This window comes from Radiomyces spectabilis, assembly GCF_025331425.1.
Source record: "Radiomyces spectabilis strain NRRL 2753 chromosome Unknown BYT42scaffold_10, whole genome shotgun sequence".
Classification (NCBI taxonomy): domain Eukaryota; kingdom Fungi; phylum Mucoromycota; class Mucoromycetes; order Mucorales; family Radiomycetaceae; genus Radiomyces; species Radiomyces spectabilis.
The window spans coordinates 130,987-151,016 of NW_026251935.1; the positions used below are offsets into that span (position 1 = coordinate 130,987).

General features: G+C 44.0%; 9 protein-coding genes across 9 annotated transcripts; 6 read left to right on the plus strand and 3 right to left on the minus strand.

The window, feature by feature from the left end:
* Nucleotides 1-439: 439 nt before the first annotated feature.
* Nucleotides 440-877, plus strand: BYT42DRAFT_577817 (uncharacterized protein). The gene is made up of 3 exons (XM_051569217.1): nt 440-731; nt 755-761; nt 803-877. The coding sequence occupies exon 1, from the start codon at nt 454-456 to the stop codon at nt 724-726; it is 273 nt and encodes a 90-aa protein (XP_051420857.1). The 5' UTR covers nt 440-453; the 3' UTR covers nt 727-731; nt 755-761; nt 803-877.
* Nucleotides 878-970: 93 nt separating this feature from the next.
* On the minus strand, nt 971-3,000 carry BYT42DRAFT_43793 (uncharacterized protein). Its single transcript, XM_051563483.1, has 4 exons — nt 2,042-3,000; nt 1,813-1,977; nt 1,363-1,746; nt 971-1,307 (listed from the first exon to the last, which is right to left on the minus strand). Exons 1-4 carry the CDS (start codon nt 2,618-2,620, stop codon nt 1,215-1,217), a joined length of 1,221 nt encoding a protein of 406 aa, XP_051420858.1. The 5' UTR covers nt 2,621-3,000; the 3' UTR covers nt 971-1,214.
* A 275-nt stretch (nt 3,001-3,275) lies between these two features.
* Nucleotides 3,276-4,641, plus strand: BYT42DRAFT_599566 (ribosomal L27e protein family-domain-containing protein; the record flags this gene model as incomplete). Its single annotated transcript, XM_051570983.1, has 4 exons — nt 3,276-3,302; nt 3,425-3,479; nt 3,785-4,038; nt 4,115-4,641. 4 exons carry the CDS (start codon nt 3,276-3,278, stop codon nt 4,187-4,189), a joined length of 411 nt encoding a protein of 136 aa, XP_051420859.1. The 3' UTR covers nt 4,190-4,641.
* A 185-nt stretch (nt 4,642-4,826) lies between these two features.
* BYT42DRAFT_594709 (actin family) lies at nt 4,827-6,808 on the plus strand (the record flags this gene model as incomplete). Its single annotated transcript, XM_051570789.1, has 9 exons — nt 4,827-4,845; nt 4,923-5,213; nt 5,293-5,491; nt 5,571-5,665; nt 5,750-5,946; nt 6,015-6,076; nt 6,142-6,262; nt 6,337-6,570; nt 6,644-6,808. 9 exons carry the CDS (start codon nt 4,827-4,829, stop codon nt 6,806-6,808), a joined length of 1,383 nt encoding a protein of 460 aa, XP_051420860.1.
* A 120-nt stretch (nt 6,809-6,928) lies between these two features.
* BYT42DRAFT_43818 (ras-induced vulval development antagonist-domain-containing protein) lies at nt 6,929-8,640 on the minus strand. The gene is made up of 5 exons (XM_051563484.1): nt 8,038-8,640; nt 7,561-7,970; nt 7,413-7,488; nt 7,199-7,348; nt 6,929-7,126 (listed from the first exon to the last, which is right to left on the minus strand). The coding sequence occupies exons 1-5, from the start codon at nt 8,367-8,369 to the stop codon at nt 6,958-6,960; spliced, it is 1,137 nt and encodes a 378-aa protein (XP_051420861.1). The 5' UTR covers nt 8,370-8,640; the 3' UTR covers nt 6,929-6,957.
* Nucleotides 8,467-15,333, plus strand: BYT42DRAFT_577826 (mediator complex subunit 23-domain-containing protein). Its single transcript, XM_051569218.1, has 24 exons — nt 8,467-8,641; nt 8,698-8,741; nt 8,814-8,988; nt 9,058-9,582; nt 9,666-9,995; nt 10,053-10,179; nt 10,249-10,343; nt 10,410-10,623; nt 10,699-10,843; nt 10,918-11,054; nt 11,120-11,265; nt 11,332-11,461; nt 11,536-11,767; nt 11,842-11,982; nt 12,067-12,243; nt 12,352-12,460; nt 12,530-13,019; nt 13,090-13,199; nt 13,266-13,833; nt 13,927-14,043; nt 14,105-14,442; nt 14,516-14,890; nt 14,955-15,055; nt 15,131-15,333. The coding sequence occupies exons 1-24, from the start codon at nt 8,579-8,581 to the stop codon at nt 15,243-15,245; spliced, it is 5,004 nt and encodes a 1,667-aa protein (XP_051420862.1). The 5' UTR covers nt 8,467-8,578; the 3' UTR covers nt 15,246-15,333.
* Nucleotides 15,334-15,354: 21 nt separating this feature from the next.
* BYT42DRAFT_43978 (uncharacterized protein) lies at nt 15,355-16,015 on the plus strand. Its single transcript, XM_051563486.1, has one exon. The coding sequence runs from the start codon at nt 15,490-15,492 to the stop codon at nt 15,859-15,861; it is 372 nt and encodes a 123-aa protein (XP_051420863.1). The 5' UTR covers nt 15,355-15,489; the 3' UTR covers nt 15,862-16,015.
* BYT42DRAFT_43966 (WD40-repeat-containing domain protein) lies at nt 15,675-17,738 on the plus strand. Its single transcript, XM_051563485.1, has 10 exons — nt 15,675-15,889; nt 15,989-16,054; nt 16,142-16,223; nt 16,285-16,358; nt 16,441-16,512; nt 16,572-16,741; nt 16,855-16,965; nt 17,052-17,185; nt 17,256-17,469; nt 17,555-17,738. The coding sequence occupies exons 1-10, from the start codon at nt 15,858-15,860 to the stop codon at nt 17,629-17,631; spliced, it is 1,032 nt and encodes a 343-aa protein (XP_051420864.1). The 5' UTR covers nt 15,675-15,857; the 3' UTR covers nt 17,632-17,738.
* BYT42DRAFT_44014 (peptidase family C78-domain-containing protein) lies at nt 17,738-19,708 on the minus strand. The gene is made up of 4 exons (XM_051563487.1): nt 19,451-19,708; nt 19,192-19,348; nt 18,855-19,112; nt 17,738-18,764 (listed from the first exon to the last, which is right to left on the minus strand). The coding sequence occupies exons 1-4, from the start codon at nt 19,532-19,534 to the stop codon at nt 17,845-17,847; spliced, it is 1,419 nt and encodes a 472-aa protein (XP_051420865.1). The 5' UTR covers nt 19,535-19,708; the 3' UTR covers nt 17,738-17,844.
* Between the last annotated feature and the right edge of the window lie 322 nt (nt 19,709-20,030).

Genomic DNA, 20,030 nt, shown 5'->3' on the forward strand with positions numbered 1-20,030 from the left:
CGATCTATGAATTCATGCATCAGTGGGATGACTATTGTTTCATCCATGGAAATCCACATGTATTTTGTCTTCTTTCTTTTCTTTTTTCTTTGGTTTTCTCCTCTATCTTCTGTTTACTGGGATAAACTCTCACTATCATTGCATCCCCTCGCATTCATCATCCATCATTCAGACTATGGTTTACCCCCGTGTATCTGTAACCGGTCAAGTCGATTAAATATCAAAAAGGTACGTTTTGTGTGATGTGACTATCCGTTTTCGACAAGAAAAAACTCACGTTCTTTTTTCTCTATCCTTTCTTTAGCTTTTGGTTTTCTCTCCAGTTTTCTTTTCGCCCTGACAAGCCATCGATCCCTCCAACTCTTTCTACTTTGTTCGCGCACCAAATGTGGCCAAACCGGTTTTTGTCGTCAAAGGCATCGTCGGTGGTGTGACTCTCTTTTTCATCGGAAAATGCTTAGGCGTCCTCCTCAGGTTCCTCTTCTTTGGATTACTTCCCGTGGTATTGTCTTCGATATTTCTTCGCGACCATTTTACTTTGTAGTTTGTAGTATATACTTTGTATTTTATTCGATAGACCTCTTGCAGTCTTTTCCTCCTGTTTTTTCCCACAGGGTTTTTACGGGGTTTTTACAGACGCACCTATTGTTTTATTTATTTTTTTATGTTTGTATCGTTTCTTTTTTTTTCGGTCGGGAAGCTCTGGATACCTGCTACCTCACATAACAAAGGTAAAATATTTTGACGACTTTGAATCAATCAAAGAGCTTACTAACTCATTTTTTTTTTTTAAAAGTACCCAATAACCTTGGGCGCGACGGGGCTGAGCGGGTCAATAAGTGCTGCTGCACACATGTTTGGGAATCATGACTGTACGGTATGCCAGAGTATTGACATTAATATACCAAAGTACCATCAAGAGTCTCGCGCAGGTTATGCCGTATTGCGTTAGGCTTTTGTCTGACGAATGTCGCTCAATGTAAGGGGGCGACGTCCAATAGCAGGTGGCATCCATTGCACAGCGGGTGTACGGCTTGTTAAGTAATAGATGCATAAAATAAATACAAGGTGTGATACGGATACAGTGCATCGACTTGCGGTAGCTATTGAAATTATATACAGTTATGTCTTAGGGGTTAAAAAGCAAAATGCTGACTAATGGTAGGTAAGAGTGTCCAGGAGTATACTGGTATACACAATCGATTTGAGATCCATCAAGTTGGATGGGACACTTCCCATATCCGTCGTAACTGGGCAATCATTTCCTTTCTGCGTCCAGGCTTGAATCCATATTTTTGTAAAGCATTCTACATCACATTATTAGTGTATAAGGTCCAGGGTACCCATTTCTATTCAACATACCTTTAATTCAGGCAACATGAAGTTGTCATAATCAGGCATCGTGGCCGCTGTGGTTGTACGGGGGGCCGGGTTGTTGATTGGCGAAGAACAAGGATTATATGCCCCACCTTGTTGAGAATCCGGGCCTTCGCGAAGATCGTCGTTGGATACAAGGTCAGCTCTGTAAGAATCATCGATATCGTCGCTTAAAAGAAAAATGTCGGGTTCCCCTTGAGGGTCGCCATCAGAAACCGAAGACAAGACGGTCCTTGGATTCTCGCCCACGGAGATGCCTTGCAGGACATCATTGGCGCTATCGGTAAGATCGACAAGCGACAGGGAACTGGATGCGTGTTCGGCATTTTCAGCATCCTCGGAAGGAAAATCTTGCCCTGGTTCCGATATCTGTAAACGCAGGAGATTATTAACACGATGCTGTCTTAAACCTTGTGTTATACCGTGCAAAAGTACCTGTGTCGACGTCTCGAAGACCGGTTGCCTGTCTTGATAAAAGCTTACACATGCCAACGCACGAGCAAATCGCAAATCCGTTTGCAGTAGACTGAACATGACCTTTTCACCGTCTTGTTCGTCTGACAATAACAAATTACCAATATTCGTTTCGTTCTTATCTTGCTAATGATGGTCACCCAAGGCATGTCAGTAAAAGGCTCAATAGTTATTTCGTGACATGTCTCACCTTAATATCATTCATGAGTGTCTCAAGAAACTGTTTATCATTGTCCAGCCAATGCGACGCAATGATGCCATCCTTCTGGCGCCAAATACAAGCCAGTTTGTCAAGAACCTTTTTTCGGTGCGCTGGATCTGTGCGAATTCTTGTGATATGAGCGGTGAGTTGGTCATGGTGGGAGGCGGTGAGGGACACGGGATATAGCCGGCTCGCCAGTTGAAGATCTTCCTGACAGTACAAAACATGCCTTGACTTTAAAAACCGTTGATCTGCATAAAGAGTACGTACGCCAGTGTCGTAAGAAGCTTCATAACCATCAATGACAGAACACGGCGAGTATCCCTGAGAGAAGAAGCGATGACCGGAAGCCGTTTCTGGCTGAGAAAAAGAGTGTCGCTGAATGCTATCCGTGTATGAGGAAATCGATCGCCCACACAGGCCAGGACTTGGAATGGACTCGGGAAACGAATGCATACTGAACGTTCCAACATTGTCATTATGACCATCGTCGACATGGTTCACGTCAGGGAAAGAATCGGCGGTGGTGGCTTCACCAGGCATATTGTGAGTTGTTTCTTCGCACATGATCAGTGTAGCCTGGGTTATCTCCAGGCACGCGTCAATGTGAGCTTGTCGATCTGCTTCGCGTGTCGAGCACGTCAAATCCTCGTGACAAATGGGGCAGATGAGCTTGCCCAAGTAGTGTTCAGGTCCAAGGTCGCTCGAGGGTGGCGAGCCATTGGCAGTCAGTGACAATGTTGATTCGCCTTGTGATCGTCTGACTTTGAGCCTCTTCGAAGTGTGAGAAACAATATTGGAAGATCGTGGATGGCTTGGTTGGGCCTCTGGATGAACCAATATCAAAAAACAGGTAAATTTAAAATTCTTTATAAAAATATATATTTTTGGGATTTTTCTAAATTCAGGTGAGCTAGAAATTGATGAAAATGTTTTTTCGGCAATTTTTTATATATATTATTTTTTCAATTTTTAATTTATAGAGTTTAAATATATTTTGATATTTTTCAAATCCCGATTAATCCCTTACTGAAAGGAAAAAAAGGTTTTGTGCTGCGCGAACCACTCTTGCCATGCAGGAAAGCTGCCAAAAAATCCTGCATTCTGATTGGTTGATCGGCCGACGGGAGGTGGGCTCTCTTCATTCAGCCTGCAAATGAATGGCAAGGCTGCCCTACTCATCCCAAAAAGTCCTCCCTTTCCATTCGAAGCTACAACCGCTATGGTCAAGTTCATCAAGGCTGGTAAAGTACGTATATTTATGATGGGTGGATGGATGGACGATTTTACGTTGGGATTTGGATGGATGGTTCGGGTTTATAATGATGGTCTGTTTGGTCGTTCGTCATACTCAATAATGGGCATAATTAGGTTGTCGTCATTTTGCAAGGCCGCTATGCTGGCAAGAAGGCCGTTGTCGTCCGCAGTATGTATTTGTTTTCTATATCTTATTGAATAGGCTGTGATATTCGACTTGGCATACGCAGAGGCCCGGGAATCTTTGAGCGTAAAACAAATGATGGTATACAACGACACCGACCCACGACGAGTTTTTATCACGGGAACGATTGGCACAGACGCACGTCAAAAAAAGAAGAAAAAAGAGTCGATCGATAAGCGACAACGACAATATGCCCATTGTACTCAAAGATTCTCGGGTAGCAGAATGCTACGTTTGACAGCAAGACGATGGGTGAATGGAAAGGGCTGATAGTTCTTTTTTAATGATAGACCACGATGAGGGTACCAAGGACAGACCCTACGGTTACGCCGTTGTGGCCGGTATTGAGCGTTATCCCTTGAAGGTGACTAAGGCCATGGGCAAGAAGAAGGTCGCCAAGCGCTCCAAGGTCAAGCCTTTCATCAAGATTGTCAACTACAACCACATGATGCCCACTCGCTACGGTTTGGAATTGGAACAGATCAAGGGCACCATCTCTTCCGAAACTTTCAAGGAACCTACTCAGCGTGAAGATTCCAAGAAGGTAAGAACTCTTTAATTCTTATTATTGTAGGTTGGATCACGTCGCTCAACCCGTTTTTGTTTGAACTATTCTACAGGTTATCAAGAAGCTCTTTGAGGAACGTTACCAGACTGGCAAGAACAAGTGGTTCTTCAGCAAGCTTAGATTCTAAGTGTTTTTCCCCCCCACGGATCCTCTTTCTTGTCCCCTGCTATCGTAAATAAATAGATTGTAATATCACTACGTTTTCCAGGTGGTCAATGCGTGCTTCATCGGTAGACAGTGGTGGAAAGCATGCATTTTATTCAACTACACGCGCCGGCCGCCGATCTCTAAAAAAGCTTCCACTCATATAGCCAACCTCGGAAATAGAAGACTAGGGGTTAATCACACATTTAGATCACAGGAAATTGATCAATGGGAAAGATATTGATAAACTTTTTCGTTGAATTCGATACCGCAGTCATAGTGATATCAACCACGACGAAATCGATTACGGATTATACCGTGCTGCCTCGATAGGAGAACACGAATCCATCTGTAAAAATATCAGATTCCTTGTTTTTGATAATGTACGTATTATCGTATTTATTGTAATAAGGGAACAGACCGTCCAAGGTGGCATTTCCACCATCCAATGCTTTTTGTAAAAAAGGTCTAAGCAATGCGGTAACTCACTGTGACGCCACTTGTGGGCGTGACGGTTAAAATAGCGAGGGCCCGCTGGGTTGGTTTGGGCAGACTTTCAGGGAACGGGGCAGCGACTGGGAAATAGTTCATTTATCTATTCTTTTTTCATTGAAACGATTATGGTGACATATGGTGGAGGTACCTATCGACAATTTTAAAGAAAAAACGTTTGAATGATCAGCGGCCCTCTTACTCGTTTTTTCTTGCCATTGAAGACGAAGTCAATGCGTTGGTAATGGATGTGGGATCCACCACCACACGCGCTGGCTATGCAGGCGAAGATACACCCAAAGCAGTCTTCCCTACGTGCTACGGATATCTGGAAGAACCTGATGTAGATCCTTCTTCCCAAACCAAACCCACCGACGGCGATATCACCATGACCGAAGCAGCAGCAAGCGAGAGCTCCGATCCGAGAGTCAAAAAATCATACTTTATCGGTGACACGAAAATCAACACATGGCGAGCGAACATGGAAGTGAAGAATCCCATGGAAGACGGTCTAGGTAAGCAATGCAAGGAAAAGCTTTATCAAGGGGTTGGCCTCCCATTTGTGTTTTCGCTAACTCGAAACAAAACCGCTAGTCACCGATTGGGATGCCATGGAGCAGATTTGGAATGCGACTTTCCACAGTATGATGCGCGTCAACCCAACCGAACACCCTTTACTGTGTACAGAACCCGCTTGGAACACCACTGACAAGCGTGAAAAACTGGTAGAATTAGCATTTGAAAAGTTTGATTTCCCTGCATTCTACTTGGCTAAAGATGCTGTCATGACTGCGTATGTTGTTGAACCGAATCAGAGCCACACCAGACGTGTTTCGAAATTTCCACTCATCATTCTAACGCCTAAAATGTAGATTTTCGGTGGGAAGAGCAACGGCACTGGTACTTGATGCTGGAGGCAGTTTAACGAGCGCCGTACCTGTGTATGACGGTTATGTCCTGAAGAAGGGTAGGCAATTTTTTTTTTTTTTTTTTTTTTTTTTTTTTTTTGAAGCGCTGGCAGTGCAAGGACTCACGCCTTTTCCCTTGACAGGTATTCTGCGACAACCTATTGGTGGTGATCTACTGACGAGAGAGATCCTGCAACAGCTCAAGACCGAATATCAATATGATGTGACTCCTCACTACAAAATTGCGAGCAAGAAACATGTGGACAGCGGCCAAGCGCCCGAGGTACAGCTGCGCGATCGTCCCGGCACCACGCAAAGCTACCACGATTATCAAGTTTCTGTACGTAACCGTATAGGCTTTTATGGAAGTGGAAAAACAATGGAGGGATATTGACAATCACTGTTTAGCGCGTCATTCACGAATACAAGGAATCCGTTTGTCAAGTATCGGAAGTATCTTTCGATGAAGGGTAAGTGGAAAGGCAAAGGGTGCTTTTTTCTTGGAGATCAAGGTCTGATCCTTATTTGGCCGTAGCATTGTCGCTTCGCGTCCACAGAAACCTTTCGAGTTCCCTGATGGCTACAACAACTCGTTCGGTGTGGAACGTTACCGACTTCCGGAAATCCTTTACCAGCCAAAGAATTTCGTGCAAATCGTAAGTCGGAAACATCCCTTTTTCATCACCTCTCTTCATTTTTTCTCAACCTTTTTTATTATTTGCCAAAAAAGCCACAACAGACGGAGGACTTGGGAGACAACGTCAAGATCCCTTCCGTGGGATTAACGCAACAGCAAATCGACAACAGCCTCGGTATGCACCAATTGGTGTATAACAGTATATGCAACTGCGATATCGATCTTCGACCTCTTCTCTTCAACAACGTGGTGGTCACTGGCGGCAGTACCTTGTTCCCTGGTTTCAACGAACGTCTCAATTATGAATTGCCTATGATGGCACCAGGTGTATGTATATTCGTAAATGATAGTATGAGAGATGCACCAAAAAACTAGAATCTAACGACATACGGAAAAATAGAGCAAAATCAAGATTCATGCTGCGGGTAATCAAATGGAGCGTAAATGCAGCAGTTGGCTGGGAGGTTCGATTTTGGCATCGTTGGGCACCTTCCATCAATTATGGATCTCCAAGAAAGAATACGAAGAAGTTGGCGCCTCCATTGTAGAAACCAAATGCCAGTAAAAATTCCATCGTCGTTTACTTATTTTTTCTATTTACATCCTTCCTTTTTTTTTTCTACTACTTCTTCTTTCTTTGTTCCATTTTTTTTATAACATGCTCTTTTCTTCATTCTGATCATACTGTCTTCCAAATATTGTCATTTGCGTTCTTTAATCTGCCCGTTTGAACTTGTCGCTCACGATTTCTCTAAATTCTGAAATAATTTCGTTTTCACGTTTCATGCGTTGTTCTTGAGCATGCTGCAGTAACACGCGTTTTTCTTCCGCAGAAATGACCTGATTTTCTTTACGAAGACGCACAGCATTCATACGACGATGTCTACAACGAAAAAAAAAGACATTATTTTCAAGTTCGGCTACGGCCTATGATGAGTTGGCTATTTTCTCTTACCTGCTACCGCTCATGACATAACCGGCTTTTTCGAAATCAGCAATTTCTTCACCACTTAAACCAATTTCACCACGACGAGGAATACGTTTGCCTTGCTGTACATAAGCCGCCATGGCAGAACCTTCACCAGGAAGCAACGCTCCACCATACCTAAGCATCCAATTCGCGTCAGTCCTTCTTTGCATCATGACCGTTTCATTTCCTTTCCACTTACGCTCTCTCATCGGGCATATCGTCATCTGCAGAGATGGGTACAGGGCCCACAGGGGCTAAATCGTCAGCGATATTGACTAAATGGAAGGTAGCATCATTTGACAAAGGATGAGTAAAAAACTTTGAAAAGGTGAATTAATGATAGTTACCTTCTTTTTCCACCCACAGGTCGTCGACGGCATCGAGTTGTGATTGATCCACTTCAAGAACAGTTTCTTCTTTTTCCGGTGTATGCTTATTTAGACGCATATCTCTGTCTTCAGTTTCTGATTCTGAACTTGAGGAGGAGGACGATGAGGAAGACGAGGAGGAAGGGGTAGCATGGCGTCTTCTCTTTTTATGTTTGCTGGATCTCTTTCGACGACTGGATGATTTCTTATGTTTGTGTTTTCGCCGACGACGACGTTCCTCTTCACTGCTGCTTTCTGAATCCTCACTGTCGGACAAAGCTCGACGTTTACGTGACGATTTCCCATGTTCTGGTGTCAGTGAACGACGACGAGGTTCAGGAGAAGGCGCCCACACCATCACTGTGGTTTGTTGTCGGACTCGTTCACGACTAGAAAAAAGAACGAGATAAAGTTAAGAAAACCCTGCAACAGTTGAAATTCAGTGGGATACTTTACTATGCAAGAGCCGATTCCCCGGGGAGTCTGGGAACCCCATTAATGATTTCGAATTCATCCTTCTGATCTCGTCTTCGACGGTTGTTGGCGGGCGATCGTGGGCTGTCGCGTGAATAATTTCGGCGGCGTGAATAAGATGACGATCGATCTTGTCGGCGAGGAGAAGGTGAGCGTCGACGTGGAGAGGGTGAACGTCGACGTGGAGAGGATGAAGGTCGACGTGGAGAAGGTGAACGTCGGTATCGACGAGGCGACCGTGATCGGCTACGACGGCGACGATAAGGTGAAGGAGATCGTTGGTAACGACGAGGTGATCGAGAAGAAGGCATCATTCTTATATTCCAAAGATGAAAAAGGGGAAATGCTCAAAAAGATGCAGTGAAGAAAAAAAAAAAAGAGCCAGCACTTTTGTCTGCAAGAAGCGAAACCGAGCGATTGAGTGTGACGTCGGTTTTCTTGTGCTTGGATACCGTATTATTACTCCGCCCACGATTGTTCTGCTACGCTCAGTGTCTGAACGGATGCCTACAAGTCGTGCAGAATGGAATCGCTTAGATCTGTCGTTACTCGCTTATTTGCAGACATACAGGATGTGAATACCGCGGTAAGACGACCTGTCATTGTCCGTTGCTCGTACTCCATTGTAACATTTCCTTCTAGGATCTGCTTCCGTCGGGATTGGCTGATGGCGAAGCTTATTACGGGCAAGTAGTTTGCGACTGCGCTGGGAATGAGGTCCTCACTGCGACACATCAGGAATTAATACTGTTCCATAGCTTTTTTCGCCGAAAATCAGCCAAACGAAGACGTGTTCACTTGCTACATCCAAACGTTGATGTGGAAGAAGAACGTTACGATAACTCGATTCTTCCCTTTCCTTTGCACACGACTCGTTTCGACTTTGATAACTTTGTGCATGAGTATGTGCGAGCTTGTCAAATTGGTGGCATGGTAAGCGAGTAGATCTCCGTGGAGAAGTCAAGATGAGGACCTCGGAAGCATAAATGCGTTTTTGATTAGATCGAGCCCCTGAAGACGGTCATGTTGAAATACGTTGAAACACCGTTAACTTTAACCAAATCGATCCGGCTCATGACGTTTCTTCATCACCTACTGCAAGTGATTCCCGTCACGCCCGCCCAACCGAGCACGGCCACAGTTTCCTTTGCGCCGTTTCCGCTCGGTCAGCTTTTCGAAGAACTGACAGTGAGCATCTCTTTTCGAACTACGCCAGCGCCGACGCCGACCATGCTGTCAACGTGGATCATCACCATGCAGTTTATGCTTTCTTGTCTCCGAAGCAACAGTCGTCAGGCCCTTTTCAACGCCGGACTCACCAATCCCGTGATTCTCGGCATGAGCAAACATATCTTGTTGGAACTCACCCGTTTACCGTGGAAACAGATGGATGATCTGCAAGAGACATGCTTCTCTTTGGGTCAAGAAATGCTGAATTTCTTTTTCCTCAAAGACCAAAAGTCCGGCCAAGGGATCGACAATGCAGCTAACCTCGTTCACGTGTCTTATTACGACGTGATTTACTCGGTAAGCACGAGATACGACATCGAAGAGGATCGGAAATGATTAACCGTTGAATGTTCACTTGATCCCTCTTTTAAAAAAAACAGTTCCCCGAGTTTTACGGTCATTTTTTGAATACAGCTCCACCCGTGGTGGTGCCTCAACCGTCGATTGCCAATCACAAAATATGGATGATGACATTAAATTACATGATAACATCGATCCATCAAGAGCCCAAATTACTCGACAATATACCTACTCTGGTGGCCATCAACATTATCAAGCATATGCTTCGTGAAATCAACACCTTGCCATCCAATTTATCTACCGGTGAAGTAAACTGTGTCAACAAAGGGAAAGAGCTGATCAACTTGCTATTGCTCGGTCCTTCGGATGACGGCGCCGGAGCGGTATCGCATTACGATATTATTGTGGCGGTAAGCAATCGTCTTTTTCCGTGCGGCCTCAAAAGGCTCATATTCAAGAGCGTATAGTTACCCGATGTGTACGGCCATTTTCTTCGCGGCACATTTGCACAAAGTGTTCATTGGACGATGGAAAAGTTTATCAATGAACTGGGGAAAAGGCGACGGCATCTTGCGTTTTTAATGATGCCTCCAGGTAAGCCATTGCTACGTCTCTTCATCGCTAGAAATGTACCTGCAAAAGCATAACAATCAAATATCACAGACGCGTCTTGGCCCTTGATCTACCAAATGAGCCGTCGACATGAATACAATGATCTAACCACGCGAACAAGTTTTCACATGTTTGAAGGAGATCTGGTGAGTGAGCTAAAGAAAGAAAAAATGAACCCTATGTCTGATCTATTTTATTTTCTTGCAAAAAAGATTGATTTTGTCAAGGAAGGCAACTCGACCAACATTGAAACCCATTTTCGCGACTTGTTGTTCCAACGAGCGTCCATGGATGAATTTCGCCAATTAGCCATGTCTCTCAGTCAATCTGGACTGGATAATACGCAAATACGAAAAGCCATGGTGGCCAAGGCTAGAGATGTGATTCGTTGTATTCAACAGCACAGCCGGCCAGGCAAACGGGACGGTAAAGCTTTTGTGGGGACTGTATGAAAAAAGAACAAAGATGAGACTGACGATGGTGCGGTGTTGCATTCAACAGTAAGCGAACGAGAGAAAGAATCATTCAACGCAGCCCACGGCGGTATTCGTGGCGAAGATATCAAGATGTCAATTCCTTCCAATATGGATTTGTGGGAACTGATGAATGAAACCGCAGATCAGTTATACAGTTTCGTCGCTGCAGAGTGAGTAGATGGACAGAATCCAAGAATTTCTTTCTTTCTTTGTTTTACAGTGACACTGACCAATTGAATGGCAGGTTCTTCTCTTATGAAGACATTTTGCAGGATTTTTATGATTTAGTTTATGCTTCCGATGGCGAAGCTTATCCTCCCGGTACCAAAGATCGTCTTCGCAAAGATAATGGTCTCGTGTGGTTACTGCTGCAGTTATTTTGTAAGGTCACAAAACCCCTACTGGATGATCAATCAGGACTTATCGAATTTATGCTTGACTTCTAGATATCGAAAAAGTGTCGTCGACAGTCATACAAAAGGATTTTGAAAATGAGGAGACATTGTTTGATAAGCTAGTGTGCTTATACAACGAAGACCAAATCCTATCCATGGACGCCTTTTCGTTACGTGATCTGTCATTACAGTGTGCGGTTAGTATTATCTCGTTATCCAAAAAGAAGAAAGATCCAATTGGTGTGCTAACACGCTTTTTATAGATTAACCATCAAAAAGATTCTATCAAGGATGTCATCAATATCAAGCAGCGCCATCCAAAACTTGCCGCCTCACTTCGATATGCGGGTCTTTGTTACCAAATTCAAGTATATTTTAACCATCATTATCATAGTAAGTTTATGCATGGAAGAACTACGGACCCAGACCTGAGCCATCTTATATATAACCCTTTGCTACGTTACTAGAAAACGTGCCTACCAATTTTACATTATTCCATAATCTCGATGCTCAAGAAATGACAAAAGTGGCTATCGAAAGTCAACTGATACAGGATGTGGTGCCTTATACGTTGTATGTGTATCTGGTCCCGACCAAGGCCGACATCGGCACCCTTGGTCACCCTTCCACCACCTACATCAAGGGCGGCACTTTATGCTACAAATTACTGGATTTGCTCAGCGTGAACGCAAAACATCGGTACATATACAAACAACATCAAAAACAATGCGGCTGCTGACTCTCATGTCAAATTTCTTCTTTTATATGATTAGATTACTGCAAGTGATTTACAAAATGATGCTGGATAGCGAATTGGGGCCACGGTATCAGGCCAATACCTCGCCACCCATTGCGTGTGTGCCACCCCAAGTGTTGGATGTAGTTTATAAGCTACTGTATAGTGCGCCTTGTTCGTAAGTGGATCGTGAAAAAATGGATCTGTTATTCGAGCAACAGATAAAAAAAAACCGTGGATGGGGTAACGAATGTGAATGTAGAGCCGAATTGATGATCAAGGAAATCTTTGACAAACTGCTGCGATGCGACAAACTGATCAAAATGCGGACGGATGCTGAACGCAATAATGGGGAAGTCGTGCCATTCCCTGATCAAACCATGCGCTGGTTGCATACCATGCTTCAGCTGATGACCTATCGCTTTGTTCGATTCTTAAAATATCCTTTTTTCTGATAACTTCATGATGAGGCATACCATAGGGCTAACGGTTGTCTTGACGACCTATTCATTTTTTCTCACCTTGGGATCCTTAACCTTTGGCTTACATATTCTCCATTGTCACCAGGACTGCTGCATTACATTCGATATTCTATTTCTCACCTTGATCACCGGCAGGGCTACCGAGTGGTGGAATCATTTGCATCGAATATCATTGTAAGTACATCGTATCACAAAATATGCAGGGGTCCGATTTTTTAATAAGAAATGCTACTCATTTTTTAGCGAATGCAAATCGATGTCAAGGTACTACGGTCTCTGGATGATCCCAACCGTGATAAGCCAATCTGGTTTGCCGAGTCCGAGATGTTGGCTCGAGCCATGGTAGCCACCATCAGCCGTCTGATTAAAACAAGAGGCCAGGCCGATATCAAGACCGAGCAAGTGTACCGCGTATTATCCAGCTTATACACGTACAAGCTCGAATGGTCGCCAGAGTCCATCCAGTATTTCCCCAAAGCGATACGACAATTTTATACGGACCCCGATTCGCCGAATCAATCCATCGCCTCTCGTCCTGCCGTCGACCCTGCACGGATCCAACAATTGCTCACCAATAACAAGTCGTATTCTGCCTATCTTTTGCAAGGTTCGCCCGAGGCCGAGCGCGAGGTTTTACAGCACTTTGGCACACTTGAACATCAACCAGATTTACTGTGTATGCTTTGGATGATGGCGGTGATGCGACAATCCGTGGACGGATTCCATATGCCATGTAAGTGAATAGATTGACAAAAAAAAATCAAGCCGCGGTTGATCATGATTTACTCATGCTTCGGTTACAGCCGTCCGAAAATTATTATTGCTGATTGCTCCATCAAGAATGGCGACCAACGTCATTGACCTGATTGATTTTGTGCTACTGATGGATCCACGCACGAACAATCGTGATATGGTAAAAGGGAACTTTGGGGAGATGTGACGGAATGGATAAGATGCTCATGACGGAAAAAAATTGTAGTGTGGCATGTTCCTGAATACGATCATTTGGAAGTATCAGTGGGTTGATTTCAACCATGTGATTGCTGCGTTGATGAAGGGGAGCGGATCGCCGGAACGTACGACGCGAGCGTTCAGTTACGTGCGTTATTTACTGTGTGAATCACATGAATTCCAGAATCGAGTGAACAAGTGGGATTCGCTTGAATTCAGTCCTCGCCATTGGACCGAAGAAGATTTCCACGAGAAATTAATGCGGTACCTGAACGAATTTCCCGAATACCACGAGTTTGAAGCGTTTGCACGGAGCGATCATGCGTCCACGACGTTTGATCCGCCACTCCAATCTCCGATGCCGATTTATTTGACAAACGTCATTAGCGAATTCATGGCAAGCTTGGAATTACTGATTACACGATTAATCGAACACTCGCAAACCGACTTGTTGGGCGAAATTCTGGATCGATATGGTCATCTATTCTATTCCCATCCATATCCACTGTCCTTTGTCTGCAACCTCCTCCTCTACTATTATCCTTCAACCACGCTACGAGATACCCGTATCTGTAAAAAGATACTACGACTTTTAGGTAATGAATCCTCCTTCAATGACTCCAGCTTGGACCACTCTACTAAACTACTTTTTTTGACTGAACACTTTCGTGCTGCTTTTTTATTCATAGATTTTAATCAGTACGACATTGCGCCGGAAGCGATGATGTATTCTCGAGACGAGCAAATGGATGGCAGTGCATTCGATACGGCTTACTACGAACGTGCCATTTATAAACTTGTTGAAAGTATGTATCAAAGATGTCGTTCTTGTCACTGTCATCCGATGATTTAAACTTTGTATTTCAGATTTGAATCCACAGAAATGCGCTCCAAGAAAACGACCCGATCTTCCCGAAAGACATTTCAGGGAGATAGGAAGTCCGGCCATTGAAGCGATTTCCATCGCCACGCTTGAAATTATGTTGACGCCGGTGATGCCGGAAAAGATTGTCAAGCATATTCTTGACATGGCTTTACTGCGTGGGTCGCACCATGTGGGAGTGTCTGCGCTGACGATTCACGCGATCGGCTTGCTAATGTCATCGCTGCCATCGGATGCTTTTATGCGTCTGATCTGGGAAGAACTTAATCAAGTGATTTTGACCAATCGGTATCTTTTGGAAGTTTCTGAACCTTGTCGACTGGTAAGTGAGAAAGAACGCATCCGGCGAGGGAAGAAGATAATTGAGCTTGTTTCTATTTTTTGTATCAAAAAAGATCCGTTGTGGTGTCCCGAAACGAACGAATGGACGTTATGTCATGACACCTTCGCTTCCTGATTTCTCTACGACAGCGATTCTCAAAGATTCGATGAGTGTGCGACTGCGGAAGGCCATGATGTTTCCGTATATTTTCAACGACTACAAATTTAATCTTCATAATTACAGCACCAATGCGCCCAACAGCTTCTTGTGTCTCTTTCACAGTATTCTCCACTACTCGAGTTTGGATGCTTTTAGTATCTTTCTGGAATATCTTCGATCACTACGATTATCCGGCCGTTTACGCACCGATGTCCAGCTCTTGTACATCTGCTTCCTCATCGGTCCCGCGCTGCACAGACTCGACAAGTTGGACAGCACGGATGCAGAGGTAAGCAAGTTTATTTCTTTATGAAGCGTGGGCAATGACTGACAAGGTGAAAAAATTTTGATAGCTGGTGGTTGAATTGATGTACATGGTGAAACAAGTGACGAGCCATATGGATATGAAGGATGGCTGGTCAACTCAGGCGTTAGAACAAGTGTTTGATTTCTTGTAAGTTTTTAAAATTTGTCGACGAGATGGGATGATTTTTTGGTTGTCATCAAGCTCAACGGTTGAAATGTTTAGATACCATATTCGAGTACGATTTGTGAAATCGACCGAGCTCGCTGTACAATTGAAGGACATAATCCGATCCATGAAATCACCGACTTCGCAACGTCTTTTGCGTCTCGTGGTATGAAAAGAAAGAGAGAGAGAGTAGATCTTTGTTTTATGATATTCAATGTAATATACGTGGATAAAAAAAACACTCAACCCATCATTTCATACATACGTCAAAAAGAGACAGGCCAAAGACAGTCGTCCCCTGTGCAAGTTTTTTATAATTTACGCATTGTGCGGCGCATAAACTGTCGCATGGTGTTATCTTGTCTATTTCCAAAAAGAGCTAATGAGCCTGGGAAAACCATGTTGAAAATGGTTTAATGGAAACTAGGCTAATAGTTGCCTTCCTTATTCAAAATCGATCAATTGGCGGTGGTGTGCGTTTGCGCAGGTTCTGTTGCTTGGGTTGCGGTGACTACGAATGGGGAATTGATGAGGGTCAGAAACGCGGTTTGAGTCGGAGGTTGGGAAATCATTTAAACAATCTGACACCTAAATTTTTTTTTTTCATTGCACACGGTGCTTTTAACTTGGCCGGAGTGAAACATTGTTGTCATGCAGCGCTTTGGAGAATTTATTTTCGTTTAGGGTCAACGAGAATGAGACTAAAAGACGATTTGCTTTTCTTGGGTTTTTTCATGCTATTTGTTCTTTTAAAAGCACGGATCCAAACAATCACATTCCAAAAATGACCGTTATCGAATCCGCTTGTGTATCAAGGTAAGATTAAATAAACAATCTTTTACGATTTCCCTCGATCTCTTTTGACCCACCAACCTGTGGTTTCATTGATACTCATTTTTCACGGTCAATTGACAGAGATCCAGTTCAGTATGTAAGAGTAAAGCCCCGAATCCATGACCAAAAAGTCAGTATTCATCACTGGTAAGTGCAAAGCCTGGAACTTGGTCATTCCGCCATTGGGGTCATGGTCATCATTGCGCAGCGCCGTAACCATCGCAATGTGGGTAGGCAACTTCGAGATCTGGTGTTGACTCGACAAGAACCTTATGCGACGGGACTCATTGTGCCTACCGGTCAAGACGTCTTTGAGGTAAATTGGAGATGAAATGTTTATCCAAGTCGTATGAAAACATAAACAAACAATACGGTAGTATAACTACAAAACCGGTCATCGAGAGTTTCTCATGAGTGAAATCGGGTATCCGCCCACATGCATGACAACAGGGTAGGGCTCTATGACGCCAAACTTACGTCCAAAGTTGTACAGCAGCAGATGATTAAAAACCATCATGAATTTTTTTTACCAGATTTGGATACGTTGCGGCCGGTGGACAGCGAGGTGATTTGACACTACGGAATCTGGAGAATGAAAATCAAATGTAGGGTGCTGATGAAATTCTTTTCAACTTTGGGACCCTGGCTTTAACTGTCTATGTAGGACCATTACCACATCTCCCAACTGTACTATCAATAATGGTCTTTGTCTGTCGCAAGTCCATGGTAATACACGCCTATTGGTAGCCAACAATGACGCTACCATTCGTGTGTTCACCGTTCCTTATCTGGAGCATATTGACACACTCAATTTCCGCACCGCCGTCAATCACAGTATGTAGATGACAAAAAAAAAAAAAAAAAAAAAAATCGAAAACTAAGCAAGAAAGCGAGAAAAACGACTCACCGACTCTCTCTCTTACTTTTTATTTCTCTTAAAATCGCAGCTGCTGTCAGTCCGGATGGAGGCAAAATGGTGGCTGTCGGTGATGACAATAATGTTCATTTGTTTGCCATCACGTTATCGGGTCGATATGATCTTGTGGCCACCATGGCAGGTAAATAATAACCTCTCACGCGCAAAAAGTAAGCGAACCGATTCAATATACTTACCAACCATCACATTGTCGTCATGATGCCACAGCTTCTCGTGATGCGAATTTCTCGGTTTCGTGGAACCATACCTCGGACAAGTTTGCGGTGGCGAGTCAGGACGGTACCGTTCACGTTTGGGATATCCGTAATCGACAACCGTTATGCAAATTTGGAGGCAATCAGGTATAACCAATTTTTCTTCTTATTGATTCCAACTTGTATGCAACTCGCTGATCCCATGCACGGTTCTTAGAATACGTCGATCACCAAGGGGGCGGCTCGGTGTGTGAAATTCACCCAGTCCGGTGCGGTGGACTTGCTCGCTTTCACTGAACATGTGTCCCACGTCAACATTATTGACGCACGGACGTTTGACGCCATGCAAACGATCCGTGTCGGTCCCGCAGCTTACGATACACCGATTACCGGTCTTTCGTTCTCACCCGACAGTCAAAGCATGTTTGTTGGTAAGTGTGAAGTGTGCGACCATCCAAAAGAAAAAATCAACTGAACCACCACTAAATCTCAAAATCGATTTGATTGAATTTTTAGGATTGGAAGGGGCTATTTTGGAATATAAAGTAGATACTGGTATGCGCCGACGCTTCCCGCGTGGTGCGCTATTATAATATTATTTTATTTTTTATTGGTTTTTTGAATGACACATGTAAATATTACCAACACTGTACAGTTTATATGAAACCTCTTTTTAGTCACTTTTTTTGTCTGTCGACGACCCAACTTGATCAAGAATGTAATAGTATGTATAAAGAAAAGAAGAAACACGCGAAATAATAATAAACAAGTGTAATGTGATCCGCTGTTGTTGTTGTTGTTGTTGTTCAAGCTGTAATACTGGTGACTTTTTTCATCATTTCTCGTTCCCATTCTGTTAAAAGATAGGCGGTATTGCTATTCCACATCATGGTGCCTCCCTTGGTACGTTGATCTACCACTTCTCCAAGCACCAGTAACTGATATTGTCTATTCTTGGCAATGGCTTTCGCGTCCACGCGGTATGGCCGAAGAAGATTGGGGGGTAAATTGTGACGAGGGGAGGGAGGATATCTTAGTAATCGATTCACTTTGTTCGTGTTGGATGAATTCAATGGTTTGCGTGATGGGGACGACGAGTCGTCATGAAGGGTCGAAGGGAGGTGGGTGAAATCGTCATCGCCGCTGTCCAGTTTTGTCGGTGTACTTGTACCACTACTGCAACTGTCAATTTCATCGCCGGTCGCGGAGGACAGCGCCGATTCTTCCACATCATCTTCCGGCTCCGTGTATGCGGGCCGCGGTCGTGGAGCGCCGCGTGGGTAATCGGAATGGTACGAACGCAGCATTCTTCGGCCAGGATCAAACATGATCAAATTTCGATTCCCGTCTTCCAATATTTCTATCCCAATCACCGTTCGACTGTGGCCTGAATGCTGTAAATAGAGCGGCGGTCGATCGGTGACGTGCACATTTTGGGGTTGTTGCTTTGATTGCATCAGTAACTGAAAGGCGTCCGTCTGCTTCTCGTCTTTGTCTCGCTGATCTGCTTTTTCTTCTTTGGTGGGTATGGCGCCTTCAAAATAGGCCTGAATCCAGTCGAATAAAATATCGTGCGTATGATTGGGTCCCGTTGGCCGATCAAAGTCCAGTACCGTACATCGAATCCCGAGGTAAACGAGCATCACATACACCTCTGTCGCGCCAATCCATTTACGCGTGTCGAAAACCTGGTGATTTAATTGTTCAGCCCCTTGCGGATCGAAACCTGTAGTGATTAAACATTGGCATGTAAGCATGATGATGATGATGGTGGTGGTGGATCCATCGTATTAAAAGCAATCGAACAGTAACTTGCCTTCGCGCCAGGCCTTCTCGAGAAGCAGTTGCAATCCGGGAATATCGGGTACTTGTTTTAATAGAGGTTGGGCTTGTTCTTCTTGCCGTTCGAGAAAAGTCATCAACATTTGACAGTTTCGATATCCGCAACCCCATCCCAGATCTGTGTATCCCGTGGAAATATGATCGGTATAAGGACTGCACAAGTACGCCGCCACGGTATTAGACTTTTTACTATTGGCCCGCGAAAATTGAGGTTGCAGTCGTGGAATAACGCCTAGTCAAAAAAAAAAAAAGACCATCCGTTTTTTCAGCAACCAATAAACGATCCAATTCGTTTCGATTGTCCTCTCTACCTGCTGTCCGGGATTCTTCTTTTAGAGGTTCCAGCATGGTCCACAGATCGTCGTCTTCATTGATCCTTAGCCGTGCCGGTTGAGTTTCGCTGGTACATATTCGTTTTCTATGCGCATCTACTGTGTAACCTTGAGATTGATCGATGGAATGCTTTCTCTAAAATACCAATGGATTTGGGGTCGTATTTAATCTTAGCCTGTCTTTTGTGACGTTGTTTTCCAAGCCCACATTTTTTCGTTTTCATTCTTTTTCCTTTACCTTGTTGGAAGACGTTGAGGACTGTTCGAGTAGTTGTTCATTTTCAAGTTGTTCTGCGAGATGCCGGTCTTGATGAAGTTGCATGTCGTCCTGTCCCACTAACCCTCGGCATTAGTCCCCTGCCCTTCACGAAGTTCTTCCTCCGTAGCCCTTCCTCCACCCCCCCGGTCTGTATCCTACCAAGCTGTTGACAGTGTTCAACACTGCAGCGTATCATGGGCTGATGGTCCGTGTCCGACATGGCTGAAAGGTTGAAAGGGTTTATGAAAGCGCAGCGTCACACATAAAAAAAAAATCCAAGTCGAAAAAAAAAATAGCTTCTTTTTTTTCAATCGCCTTTTTTGTATTACTTTGAAATGCCGCGCATCATGCCTGTCAAGCAAGGGAAAAAAAGTACATGTTTGGAGCTTCATACCCCCACGCGTATCTGCATTAAGAAAAAAAATGACATATAACTTTTTTATTTGAATAGTTTATATAAGAAATAACGCGATATTTGATAAAGAGCATAGTAGGATGCGTGAGCTGATTACTATCAAGTCATTTTTGGAAAGTCTTCATTATGGATGAACAACCATGG